Here is a 13,967-nt window from a genome sequence, read left to right on the forward strand (position 1 = left end):
ATATATTTGTAAAAAAAAAAAAATACATGGTCCAGGTTAGATGAGGTGCCCCGAAAGAAGGAAGCTAACGCTGTAAAGTTATCATTCTAATACAAGCAAATTTTAACATACTAGATAAGTGAAGATGGACATTTATGGTCCTCTATATACTTAATTAGTCTATCTAGACAGATAATCTTCGTAAGTGGCCCTCTGTTTCAAAATTCTGAGTTTGTTTTCCTCTCAAAAGCTTGATATCTAATCATCACTTTATATTCTGGATTGGTTTTGTCAATATAGACAAATGAAGGACAACTTGTCAGTTTTACTACTATTCTTTAATATTTAAACTTAATATACAATTTACATTTGCATTGAGTAGTTGGAGAAGCTAGCCACGGAGAATAGCACATGGAGCTGTTACATACCATCAAGAACTTTTTGATTCTTGAATGGATCTGGGGTGGGAGAATTGTATCATCAAAGCCTTCCTTTGCTCTAGATATCTGGTAGCTTTTCACACACACCCAAAAGAGAAAGTCTCGAATGAGAGGGAGGGCTTAAGTGCAGAGGAATGTCTGAAGTGATCTCCCCCAGCACTTCTCGCCCAAGGTTTCTTTGATCTGAGAGTGAGGTGCAGCTTTGATAATGACTCTAATGGAACTCAAAAGTAGTATCCCATTGTCCTACAGATTTTATCTATTTCCTCTTGATGGAAAGATGAGTGATTCACACTAGAATGGATGATTCACAACTTTACAAAGTGAACTTTTTTCGTTTCTGTCAAATGACGGAAATAAAATGGACTAGAACTAAGAGGAAATGAGGGCAAAGATAGGTCCTCCCAATTCAGGATTTGGCTAATGCCCACTTTTATCTACGCAGGTGTCCATTTTTCCAAACTTCAGCTGTCACTCTACCTAGCTAGCTAAATAGCAGGTATTTTTAAACATGTTCTGAGCTATAAATACAGAGAAAAATAATGTTGTAGTCCAAGGGACAAGTAAATAATATTCTAACTTCTCTTCTACATTTCTGAACCAGCTGAAAAAAATAAATGGTTAAGATAAAATATGAGCCTTATTACCGAAAATGCTAATTGGAAAACTGAATTTCATTTTATAACTAAATATGATTGCTGATAGCTTTCCTTGCAAAGGATAGGTTTTCTAAATTGTCATTGACATCAATGGACAACAAAATTTCTCTGCATTAAGAGAAGCAGGAGCTTACCAGAACCAATTAGTGAGCCAATTTGCACCCTTTTCTATGATCAAAGAGATAAAACCTCTAGAAGTGGGTGAGCTGAGCAATTTGGTTCTTGTTTTTAGCCAAATCCACAATTTGGTGTTGGTAGACATAGAGAAATACTGTAGCTGTTATCTTCCATTATTTTCCCTCTTGAAGAGTAGAGTTGAAATTGCCTCTCATCTGTGAGAAAATGAGATGTGGGAGGAAATTGTTTTGGGTAAAATCCTACCAATATGAGTTAATATAGCCATGAATAATTCAGTGTAGCATAGGATGTGATTTTGGAAGACAACGTGTTAAATAAAACAATGTATATTGTAGTCCAAGTTATCTGCTTGTGGTTTTGCAAGTGTGCCAGGAAGCTATAGCACTGTAGTATATAAATTTATTTCCTGCTATTAGTAACCCGAGACAAGTTGGCAACATAAGCTTTCACACCTTAAAAGATAAATAAACCTAGAAGACAGATTTTGGAGAGTTCTAATGAATCATGCTGAGGAGTATTGAAGGAGTTCAAAGGGGGAAGTGATATAAGAAATTGAGGTTACATAGAGGAGCTTAGGAAATCAGAAAAGTTTTCTTAAGGGGGTGAAATTTTAAAGAGAAATAATAAGGAAGCATTTTTTTTTTGAGAAGGAAACTCAGAAGCCTAAGGATTCAGACGTGTATAGACCGAATGGATGGCAGTGAAAGAGAACAAATCCACTAACTGGAATCAATAGTGTGGGTAGTTGCAGGTGGACCTGGGAAGCTGATATGGAGCTATATTTTCAATGAACTTATTGCCGTGGAGTTGTTGTTGTTTGGGAAAAGGAGGAGCACTTAAGTTTTTTAGCGGCAAAATAACATGATTAGAATAATTGCTTAGAGATAACTCTCATATCCTTGTGTGGAAGATACATTCTATAGAGTAATGTAGCAAGTTAGTAGCCTATCGCTATCATCAGAAAAGACAGGAAATACACAGAAGACAGTGGCAAACTGTAAATAAAAGAAAAGATATGAGACATTTTCTTCTTTTGCAGCCATCAATGGGAAACTCTATGCTAATCTCAAGGGTCTTACCGTATACCAAGGAGAAAAAGTAGCCTGGTACATGCTAGCCATGGGTCAAGATACTGACATTCACACTGTACACTTCCATGCAGAGAGTTTCCTTTATCAGGTGAGCTGAAATATGGTTGAACCCCACAGGGGTGATTCAAACGGTGCCTTAAAAGTCTTCGCAGAAGGCAATGACAAGGTATAAGGTATAAGATAAAAGGTTAAGGAATATGAAGGTTTATGGAATGGAGCATCTAGCAGGGGATTCTAATAAATTGTATACCTCAAGGCAGTCCCTTCTTGTAGGATTTAGCTTTTCCTTCTGATAAGAAAGAGAATGTCTCACTTAAAAGGTTAGTAGATGGAAGGAACCAGTGTTACTGTATCTGAGCCAAAGACTTTAGATTATATGAACAATGATCTTAAGAGGAAGGAATTTTAAATATTCTTAAAAATCCCTGAAAATCTTGAATCCATCATAACAAGACTTTAAGTTCAGAATCTACATAGAACAATACATGGTTGTGAAAAAGTTTTAATCTTAGAAAATGAACACAGAATTGGAGACATTGTTGTAGATTAGAAATTTAGAACTATTTTGATTGGGGTCTTGGCAAGGAGAAACGAAGCTGGATTCACTTCAAAAGAAAACATGTGGATCCTTCTAAGATATCAGAACTTTATCCAGACTCTCCAGATTTTAGCTTATTAAAAGTTTCAGAGAAACCAGATTTGAACCCTCTAAAAGACTGGTAACATCTTTCATCTGTGGCACTTTATGAAAAAGTAGGAGAACAGTGCTGTGTTGTTTTAGTTTGCATGATTGAGTTCTAGGAGAGATAAATAAATGGACCTTTGATGTTTCTCATTGTCGCAGACATTTTGGAGTCTTCAGAGCCTAAAAAGGACATCATAGACTTTTAGTTGCTATAAGCTGTAAATTGGTTCCTCATTTTCACTTCTCGCCATCATCTTTATTACAGAATGGACACAGTTACCGGGCAGATGTTGTAGATCTTTTCCCAGGGACATTTGAGGTTGTGGAGATGGTAGCCAGCAACCCTGGGACATGGTTGATGCACTGCCACGTGACTGACCATGTTCATGCTGGCATGGAGACCATCTTTACTGTCTTGTCTCATGGAGGTAAGACCAAAATCCCCCAAGTGTATTATTTTCTAATCTTTTGTCTAGTCGGTAGAGAACAGGTAATAGTAAGGAACCACTTGAACTTCCCCTACTGACTCAGAAGAACCAGGTTTTATCATAGAGCAGGGCCCCTGATTAGGCATTTCTCCAAGGTGCATTTCTCTTCCTCCCATGTGAGTTTATTACATTTGCAAGGGAGGGTGCTTTGCTAGTGTAGGTTTACCACTCTTAGATAAAAAAAAATTATTTATTTATTTACAAATTCATTTAAAGTCTAATAGAGGTACTGTTTCAAGGAAATTACTAGTGAATGCTTCCTTGATGTGGTCAGTGTCGAAACAGACCAATCTGTGGGGCTTGGAAGAGAGCTGAGTGGGCAACAATGTTTGCCAGCAAGCATGAGAATCTGTTTGCAGTTATTTAAAAGAAGCTGGCTATGATCAAAATACCTGGAACCCGGGTGTGGCAGGATGAAGACTGGAAAATCCTGGGATCTCACTGGCTACTCAGCTAAGCCAAAAAAGCAAGTTCTAGGTTCAGTGGGAGACTCTTTTCAATGAAACAGAGGTGGAAAGTAGGAAGAAAGACATCCAGTGCCTCTAGCCTTTGAATGCATTGGCATGAGCACACATACCTGCACAAACACATGTGAGCATATATACAACAGACACACACCCCCCCACACACACACAGACATGCTCACAGATCCAAACCCTGGATTGTAGTGAATCCTTTTCTAAAGAGAAGAAAATAATTCTAGGGGATACTCTAGTCATGGTTTTGTGAAGGCTGTAAATGGCAGTTCTTCAGAATTGTCTGTCTAAGTTAAATGGTAAATGTCTCACTTCAAAATTATCTCTAAGTTAAATGGTAAATGTCTCACTCTTCTTCTTCATGAACTGTGTCCAGGGACGAGCACTATTTTCATTCCAAGAAGCCTTCTTAGATCAATGCGTATTTTTGCTTTGCTTTTATTTTTAAGCCTATAATATAATTATAGTATTTCCCTTTTCTCCCTCCAAACACACACACACACACACACACACACACACACACACATATATATATATATATATATATATATATTACTCTTGCCTCTTTTTCAAAGTCACAACCCCTTTTCTATTAATTATTATTGCATCTATCTATCTATCTATCTATCTATCTATCTATCTACACATTTATTTTCTTAATTATAACCAGCTCAGTCCATGTGATGTTTCTAGTATGTATGTTTTTAAAGTTTTTTCATATATCATCCTGATTTGGAAAATAATGGTATTAGAGTAGGTATTCTGAGATGGACAGTCACTGACTCTATCAAAAGACATAGAGAGGGAAGATGCCTTTGACTATTCAAACAGACTTAAGTCAACTGAAGTACAGAAAACAACTCTACTCTTAATGGAAAAAGACAAAATGATAGTATGTATGATTTCTCATATCATTAAAAAGTTTTTCTTTGCCAAATCTTAATGGTAGAATATTGCTTCTGTTGCTTTTACTTATTACTCTGGTATAATCCCCCAGAACCCAGTTGTCATTTTTCTGTCCCTCCATAGCCCAGAAGACATACACCATCAAGGTGCTATAGAGTCATATAAGCTTTGCTCATGTTGATTTAGAAGGTCTTGTTCTGTTGGTGTCCTCCATGCCTTTTGTCTCTTATACTCTTTCTGCTGCCTCTTACTTGGTGTTCCCTGCGCTCCGTGCAGGGAGAGATGTGATGGAGATTTCCCATTTAGGGCTTAGTCTTCCAAGGTCTCTCATTCTCTGGCTGTGGTTCTCTAGATTTGTTCCCAAATGCTATAGGAGGAAACTTCTCTAGTGGTGGTTGAAAAGGCACTGATCTATGAATATAGCAGAATATCATAAGGAGTAGTTTAATCACTATGCTTTTTGTTGTTTTATTTTCCTCTTTTAGACCAGTATTATTTAGTTTTCCCCTAGGTCACTAGGCTGTCTAGTCTTTGGTTCTTGGTCACCCAGGGAGTACTGGGCATGGGTTCCATCTCATGGAGGGGATCTTAAGTCAAATCACGTGTTGGTTGGTTACTCCCACAAGTTTTGGCCACCATTGCCCTAGCACTTCTTGCAGACAGGATACCATTGTAGATCAGAAGGTTTGTGGTGGACTTGGTGTTTATGTTTCTCTTTTGAGAGAATGCAGAGTACATTTCTGTGCCAAAGATGCTAAAACGTAGAGGTAGAGGCTTTTATGTAGGCACCAGCTTAACTTCTCCATGTGCACTGAGCTGTGTAGGTGTTGTCTTCAGAAATGGGGTCTTGCTATGTTTGTGGAGAACAATCAATAGTCTTGACAACATCCTTAGTTGTTTAGGCTTTCCCAACTTGTGCCCACAACTCAACTAGATGTACTCAATCCTGCTACAGGAAGCTTTGTTTGGTGACAAAAGATGGACATCTGGGACTCTGCCTTCTTGTTATTTGGCTGTTTAGATCACCTTAATATATGTATTTTAGGAAGTTCCTATTATATTAGTTTTATACTGCCCCTCGAATGTCACTTAATTTTAGCTGTTACCCCTCCCACAATTGCCATCTACTTGAACCTCTGTTTTAGATCCCCCATCCTTGTCTATCTGTAATTATCTATTCTACCTTCCATTTCCTAATGAGATCTCTTTGTTTATACCTACCCTCTGTGGGTCTGTGCATTGTTGCTTAGTTATCACTTACTTATGAGCTAATATTCACATATAAATGGATATTAACGTGTTCGTCTTCCTGGGTCTAGGTTACCTTATTCAGGATGATTTTTTTCTAGTTCCATTCGATTGCATTCAAATTTCATGATGTCATTTTTTAAAAAAGATGAGTAATACTCCATTGTATAAATGTACCACATTTTCTTTACCCATTCTTCTGTTGAGGGACCTCTAGGTCATTTCCAATTTCTAAAAAGGCCGTTTCTTGGATAAAGTTTCTGATGAAGCTATGAGGTACATGAACCACATCTAAGATGAAGGATTAATACAATAGTGGAGGAAGATAATCTTTCTATTGTGATAAGAGAGAAGACAGAAAAAAAGGAGGATCAGTATGTAAGTTTAAAAGAAGGTCCTGACAAGCAGATTTTCTGCCTCATGTTCTCTTTATTTCTCTGTGGCTCAGCTGATAGTCATCTGCTGAGGGGGAGCTATTGGAGGAAATTGGGAGAAGTGTTAGGATAGCTTCTTTGGAGTGAGAAATAAAGTCAGTATTGCCTTATAGCATTGAGGGCTTAGTTAAAATTAGACAGGGAGAATCCAAGTCTCTATATTCTTATGACTTTTTTCTGGTGGTATTCAGCATATTGGGTAAAATACAAGGCAAGGAAAGTTACTGTGGTTCCCTATGTTAGTGTTTGAAATTATAGACCATGTATTTTAATTTTTGTCATTAGTAGAAGAGAAGATATGAATGAAATTGGTGGGTCTGGGAAGTCAAATGGTTTAGGAATAAAATGTTTATTGAGGGACGAACAATAGGATTTTTGCTAGCAAAACAATAAGCATTAAAAAGAGATTTTTGTTAGCACTGGGATTTCTGCAATGGTGCCGGTCTGGATGAGCATTCCAATATCATCATGATTTAGCACGAGGGCTCGAACTGGAGTAGATACAAGTGACTGTAATGAAAATGTCTGGTTCCTGGGACAGAAATTAAGAAGGACTATATTAATAATCAAAGACTTCCATGGAGGAAGAGAACTACTGGTTAAGAATAACAAGAAAATTTTTTTTCTGTCTGGTTAATGTGATACGCATAAGCAATCAGTCTTTACAAAAATGGGAGAATCAATATTTGAATAGCACACCCTCAGAAAATAGTTCTGCTTCCCTGAAGAAAGGGAGAATTAGTAGTAGTAGTATATTGAGACAGGATTGAATGTGTAGAGAAGCACATTTGACAAAGCGCAGGGGCTTTCTAAAGGGAGGCTGGGAAACGGTGGAAGAGAAGTAATATAATATTCAATGGGAATAGAGAAAGGGACAAGAAACACAGACATAAAGGCAGAGGGCTAAGTTATATTTTGGCTGCCTATGTCTGTGCACTTGCTCTTGTTTCCTGTGACCAGTCCAAACTAAATTAACGTTTTAATATTGATTCTTTTTTTACTGATGAAATTCCTTATTTGACAGTTTCATATATTCTGTTAATGTATTTGGTTTTCTCTCCCTTTAACTACCTCGTTCCCTGCCATCCTCCCTCAACCAGTCCCTTTCTCAGATTCATGACTTTTAGGTTGGTTTGGTGACATTCTGTTTAATCAGAGCCATCTGTATGACCATTGAATTGGAACTATTTGTTGGAGCCTGGTGAGATCCTCAGTGGGTACTTAACTGAAGGCAATGGTCCTCACTCTCCCTGAATTTATCTGTAGCAAAGGCCAACCATGAGGGGTAGAGACCTGCGCTTCTTTTCCATCTGTGCCTGACTGTTGACAGTGCCGTTCTTGTGCAGATCCGCTGCAGGGAGCCGCACCTGCTTTGACTTTGTGATTGCAGAGACTCTGTCTTGCTCAGGAGATGATCTTTCGCAGTCCCTCTCCATGTCTTCCAGCGCTTCCATTCTTCATGACATTTCTTTCACAGTGTTCCTCAAGCTTTTCCGTGGATTGTTCAAATGTGTTTTTCAGGGCTGAGCATCTGCACAGCAATAGGCCTTTCCTTTCATTATTGTTCACAGGAAAAAGACTTTTTTCTTGAAAGCTGAGAATATCGGATGTGTAGAAGGATAAATGGAACTGTTTAGGAGGTGGCTTGATACTATGTTCATTTGCTAAACAACAGTAGTCCATAACCCCACCACCACCACACAGGACCTATGATCTGCCCTGCTATGGGTTTTTGACTAGGTTTTAAGTACCAGGCATGGATTCCCTTGTACTCTTAGAACAGATATCAAATCCAATCAGGGAGACCTTTAAAAAGTAGTAAATTCAAAAAAAGAAATTGTTTCAAGTAATGTAAATATCCCATAGAAATCCTCTCGGTACAAAGAATAATAGGATTAACCTCTTGTCTTTTCCCACAGAACATTTAAGTACTATGAGTACCATTACCAAAGAGATTGGAAAAGGTATGTAGGATGATGCATATATACTGAGAAGTTACGTGTCGTGTGTGTGTGTGTGTGTGTGTGTGTGTGTGTGTGTGTGTGTGATACTTCTAGCATGACTAAACTTCGGCACCATGATATAACAACTTAAGATTTCTGTAAGATGTCAGAAGCCAATAAACTAGGATTTAGTGACCCTTGACATGTTTATTCACCTTGTGTCTCCCCCATAACCTCTGGATTGGGGAAATAGTCACATAGAAAACTGTAACCTTAGCTCACGAAATATTTTATGAGGGAGAAGAAAATTCCAAATCCTGCTAGGTTGGACCTGAAAGAGTTGTAGCCGAAACAAGGATTCCTGCATAGACAATGTGGGATGAGAACAAATACCAGATGCCCATTAACAACTACTTTTATTCTTTTATTTTTCATCTACAGAATACCAAGGAATTGTAGCTTGGGAACCATTCGTTTTCTTCCCTTTGAGAAAATAAAGATTCTTTTCCTTTGATGCCTAGGTCAAAATTATTCTTTCATTCTTTTCTCCATTTGTGCCTTTTACCAGGAAAGATTCAGAAAGTTGTGTGAGGTACAAAGACTATTAGACCCATGGGTGCTATCATGCCTAATATGCCCACACTTGCGAAGTGGAGCAGGAGAATCATTGGTTCTAGACAAACCTAGACTCATAGTGAAATCCTGTCACAAAAGACTAAAAAATCCACCTAAAGGGGACACTAAAAAGTATCAGTTTACTCTGGAGATTTTCAGCTCTACTGAAAACCAGCTTCTCATTAGTAAAGCCCCTATCATCTACTTAAGTGTCTCATGAATTGTTAACCATGGATTGGGATGTGTGCTGGAGAGGTTAGAGGAAGGTGAGGTAAGGTTGAAAGGCCAGTGTGCAGATCACATTTCCTTCAACTCAAGTAACCTAAAGTCCTATAGTTTATATATGTGTGTGTGTGTGAGTGCGTATATATACATACATGTATTTATATATGTGTGTGTATGCATTTATCATTTTATATACATATACATATGCATGTGCATATGTGTATATAATATGTGCATGTTTGTATACAAATACATAAATATTATATGTGTATTTTTTGTAAACTCTCACTTGAGGAAAAATCTGTCAAAATTGTAGGTCTAACAAAATTCACTAATAGTCTAAACTGAAAGTTTGTTCAGGGTCACAAGAAGACTAAATGCCAGAATGCAAACTCAGAACCAGAATGCTTTTCAGTTTCTATTTGAACTCATTACTTTGCATCTTCTTTCAGTTCTCTGAGAACATTCATTCTTCCAATTATGCATTCATCAAACAAGTGTCAATTACCAGGGGCACAAAAACAAATAAGACATAATCACTGCTTTCCAGTGCCTAAAAATGGAATGAGACACAGAAACAATAATTGTAATATTAGATGCTGTGCACAGAAGGGGTAAATAGCAATACTATCTTATAATTATTATGTATTTGCTATTTACCAGGTGCCATGCTAAATATTTCATGCATATTATTAACTCATTCAAATCTGATAATAATCCCCTTTCTTAGGAATGGTCATCATTATCTACATTTTGCTAAAAGAGTAAACTAAGATTCACTAGGGATTCAGTCATTTAGCCCTAGTCACAGACTAAATAAACTATAGGTTCAGAAAGAACACAGCCAGTTTGTGTTCTAGAGACGTGCACCCCTAATTGTCCAAATGAATTGCAGATATGTAACTTTTAACTTGGAGTTGCAAAGAAAAAAAAAAGTTGGAAATTATTCAGGCAAAGTAAGATACATGAACAAAGCCAGAACCTATAAAGGTGCCATGTTTACAGGAAATAAAGGTTGAGTTACTGTGATTGAAAAATATCAGATAAGACTAGAAAGGTAGTTTGAAGCCTGAATGACAGGGTTGGCATGTGTGACTTGAAATTCTGAGCTTTGTCATGTAGATCAATTAAGGACAGTGAAATGTTTATATGACAGGAACTATCACAACCATCAGAAAAGATCTAGCTGAAATTACTATTAACGTGATCTGTACAGGTGGGAGTCCAGACAGCATGGTGGCAAGCTGTCACAGTCTAATGCCTAAAATGAATGTTGATAAGGTGGATTGACTCAATGTCTTCATGAAGTTTCATTTATTTCTTCTAGTTCTACTCTCTGGGTCCATGCAGATCAAGTCTAATTCTTTTCTCTATAGCATAAGATTTTAAGTATTCTCCAGTGACTCTTAGGACTCGCCATGGGCAAAAAAAAAATTGTTCATCACTGATTGACAAGAAGAGCTTCTAGCTGTGATATTGTAATTATATGAATTATCTAATTATAAATTTAAAATCTATCTTCATCAGCTGGTTTGAGGAATGGGGGCAGGTCTTCTGTCCTATTTTCATGGACTTGTTTGTCTAGCAGATGCCTGTAAAAGGTAATCTCATGTCTGGGTATCCCTTTCCTCTTCCTCCATTTCAGCAGTGATCCTAAGAGACATTGGAGAAGACAATGTGAAGCTGCTGGGCATGAAGATTCCCATAAAGGATGCTGAGATTCTGTCTTCTGTTTTGATCGCCATAAGTGTAATTCTTCTTCTTGTTGCTCTGGCTCTTGGTGGCGTAGTCTGGTACCAGCATCGACAACGAAAGCTTCGGCGCAACAGGAGGTCTATTCTTGATGATAGCTTCAAGCTTTTGTCTCTCAAGCAGTAATAGCTGAATCCCGAAGATATCTTCAGAAAACACATCTGGAATGTATCCCATGCTCCCAGGAAGCCGTGCACTAGCAGGAAACTCTTTTGTCAAGGGGTAGGGGGAGTGGAAAGGCAGAGGATGGAATCAAAGTTATTTGGCTATTTCTTTTTTTATTTACATGGAAATCATGCTCTTACTTTTTCTTAATTTTCCTTGCAACCTGAGGCAGTTAGGATTAGGTAAGTACCTTTGTAAACAAATTTCAGTAGCTAGGATATGTCACCCTTCAGTATTGTACAGAAATTCCTAGAATGTAATCATTTTCACAGAATAGATACCAAGAAGTTATCTAATTAGGCTTTTATTTCCAGAACCTAGCTAGAAAAGTATACTTTTAAATGAAGCCAAATCATGAGCCACAAAGATAACCCACAACTAAATAAAGGACCAAGAACATAAGCATTATGGAAAATGAGAGGTAGTGTGGGGAGTAGGAATCAAAATTACTCTTTAATTTTCTTTGGCAATGGACTATTTAGATGAAAGAACTGTGGTTGTTATGAGTACCTACAAATTCTGGAACCAGAAACACCGGTAAAACAGTTCTTCAGGTTTCTTCACAGTGGTTCTGAAGGGACTTTGGGATGATCTCTGCATGTTTGAGGTAGTGAATCCTATCCATTAAAGTACTTATTAAAAAATTGGAACACTGGATTTGGTAATTTTAATGATTCCCATGGCAAGTGGGAGGTGGAATTGCGTTTTAAACAAAAGGATTTCAGTAATCTGGGGAGGCAAATTATAAATCTAGACACCCTTTGTGGATCCTAGAGATCTGGGTGCTTTCTCAACGTAAGCCTCCATGTCAGAGGAGTAACATCCTAGAGGAGAAGTTCTATGGGTGCTAACCATTTTTGGAATGTCAAGAAAAGTGGCTAGAGAAGGCACCGAGACAAGACTCACACCTGTCCACTGGGCAAAAAGAGATAGATGCATGCATGGCAATTTGGTTGGTAGGAATGGCTATGGGGATACGAGAGAAAGGTTTGCAGTTTGCAGACAGTTTCATAGAACAGAAGCATTCCTCCCTGTACCTTACAGCATTATCTTTCTGACCAGCATGTTCAATCCTCTCTGAAACTTTGATCAGAAAGCAAAGGCAGGAGAAAAGGAATAAAGTAAGACAGCCCATTCTCACTAGAGTTTCCACATGGCAAATGGAGAACAGAAGGGACATCATGGAGAGTAATGATAATAGCAATGGAAAGGGAAGATAGCCTAGTGGCAAAGTGATTGCCTAATAAAAGAGAGTCCCTGGGTTGAAAAAAAAAAAAGCAGAAAGGAAACAAAACAGAAAACAAGGTAATAACAGAGGTGTGTAGTGATCTTCCTACACATAGCAAATAATTCTAATTCCTGATTAGATTGGATTTGCCTAGGTTCATTAAAGGGGAGATTAAATGATTTTACTTAGGGTGACTCAGCTGCAAATTGAGTGGAGACCCAAAATTTTCATGTCTTTGACTTTAAAAATGTCCTATTCTCCCTTTGTCTTGGAAACTTCTTATTATTCTTTGTCGTTCTTTTGCACTTGATTTCAAATTGTGAGGTTGCCTAGCAACTTGTTTACTTAGTTAGCAACCCACAGAGTTGGTTTCCAGTTGCCATAGGATGCTGCAGGTCAGAGGCCAGAGATGAAAACAAAGACCAGAATAATGTGTTTTACTCGTCCATGCTCAGTGACTTTCTGGAAAATTTCTGGAAATCTAGGTACCATATTTACCTATTGTCCTGTTTTAGAGATAATATGCCTTCTTAGAGAGAAATGATTCTACACACTTAGAAGATATTTTGTAGACTCTTAACCAAAGTGTACATGGCTGACTGTGACAAATGCTCAAAAAAAATGAATGGAAGGTTTTATTGACTTATATACACCTTAGGCTTATAAGTCCCACAAACACTGTCATGCTAAAATCTCTTTCTGTCCCGGCCGAAGCTCACACTTATAACAATTTAAACAGTCGGGAGACTGCAATTCTTGTCACTTAGGCAGCTAGAATTACATAGCAAAGATACTGCCATCATTGTTTTTAAGTGTACCAGTGTTATTCCTTTTTGAATAGTTGTTACTGAGGGCCATCCTTTCTACATGGCGAAATTGTGGCGGAGCAGGATGGTACAGAGGTTCTTTCATCTTCGTGTTCCTTCATCATTACCGTCAAAGCTGTTTTAGGTTTGACTAGAATTTGATCTCCTTGATGTGGAAAATTACCCAACTCTGTTCTAGGAACCTGAATTCAAGATGCGCCAGCTAATTTATCTTGGCTTCTGTTAAACTGCCCGCTTATGCAAACCTCCCCTTCCAGCGAATTAGCTTTTGTTAAACTGCTTGCTAGCGCACCTGCAGAGCCAGGTAGCAGGATATGGGTTGTCCTTTAAAAACCCCTTACCCTAAATTGCAGTGCTATAATTGGGTCCTGAATATCTGAGTGTAGTCCCAGCTGGCTGGAATAAAGACTTTCAGTTGGATATAAACAGTGTCTGAGTTTTCTTCTCTGGTCGGCTCCCTGTAACAGCATTTGTTTTTCCTGATAGGAACATAGGAGACTGAATGGCAGACAGGACCTCAGTGATCACTGTCGCCCTATGCTGCTCCAACTCTAGCTGCTCCTTAGAAGTAAAGCTTTGGTATAGGAAATCAGGGCCAAATGACTGGTCAGCCCTGGTGAATAAACATTCACATTCTAGCATCATAAGTTTTACTTATCTCTCTCAGG

General features: G+C 38.0%; 1 protein-coding gene across 17 annotated transcripts in view; it reads left to right on the forward strand.

Annotated features, from left to right (window-relative positions):
* Nucleotides 1-13,723, forward strand: part of Heph (hephaestin) — an 84,363-nt gene extending 70,640 nt beyond the window's left edge. For 16 of the 17 annotated variants that reach the window (XM_050126048.1, XM_050126045.1, XM_050126037.1 and 13 more), the window contains 4 exons: nt 2,256-2,395; nt 3,258-3,420; nt 8,464-8,508; nt 10,973-13,723. In XM_050126048.1, the coding sequence (XP_049982005.1) occupies nt 2,256-2,395; nt 3,258-3,420; nt 8,464-8,508; nt 10,973-11,205 (581 nt within the window). In that variant the 3' untranslated portion in view covers nt 11,206-13,723. The remainder of the gene's footprint in view (nt 1-2,255; nt 2,396-3,257; nt 3,421-8,463; nt 8,509-10,972) is intronic. The other variant, XM_050126033.1, reaches the window with a different exon arrangement.
* Nucleotides 13,724-13,967: the final 244 nt, after the last annotated feature.

The sequence above is a fragment of the Alexandromys fortis genome, unplaced genomic scaffold (assembly GCF_014885135.2).
Source record: "Alexandromys fortis isolate MF-2015 unplaced genomic scaffold, M_Fortis_MF-2015_v1.1 scaffold_246, whole genome shotgun sequence".
In the NCBI taxonomy this organism is placed as follows: domain Eukaryota; kingdom Metazoa; phylum Chordata; class Mammalia; order Rodentia; family Cricetidae; genus Alexandromys; species Alexandromys fortis.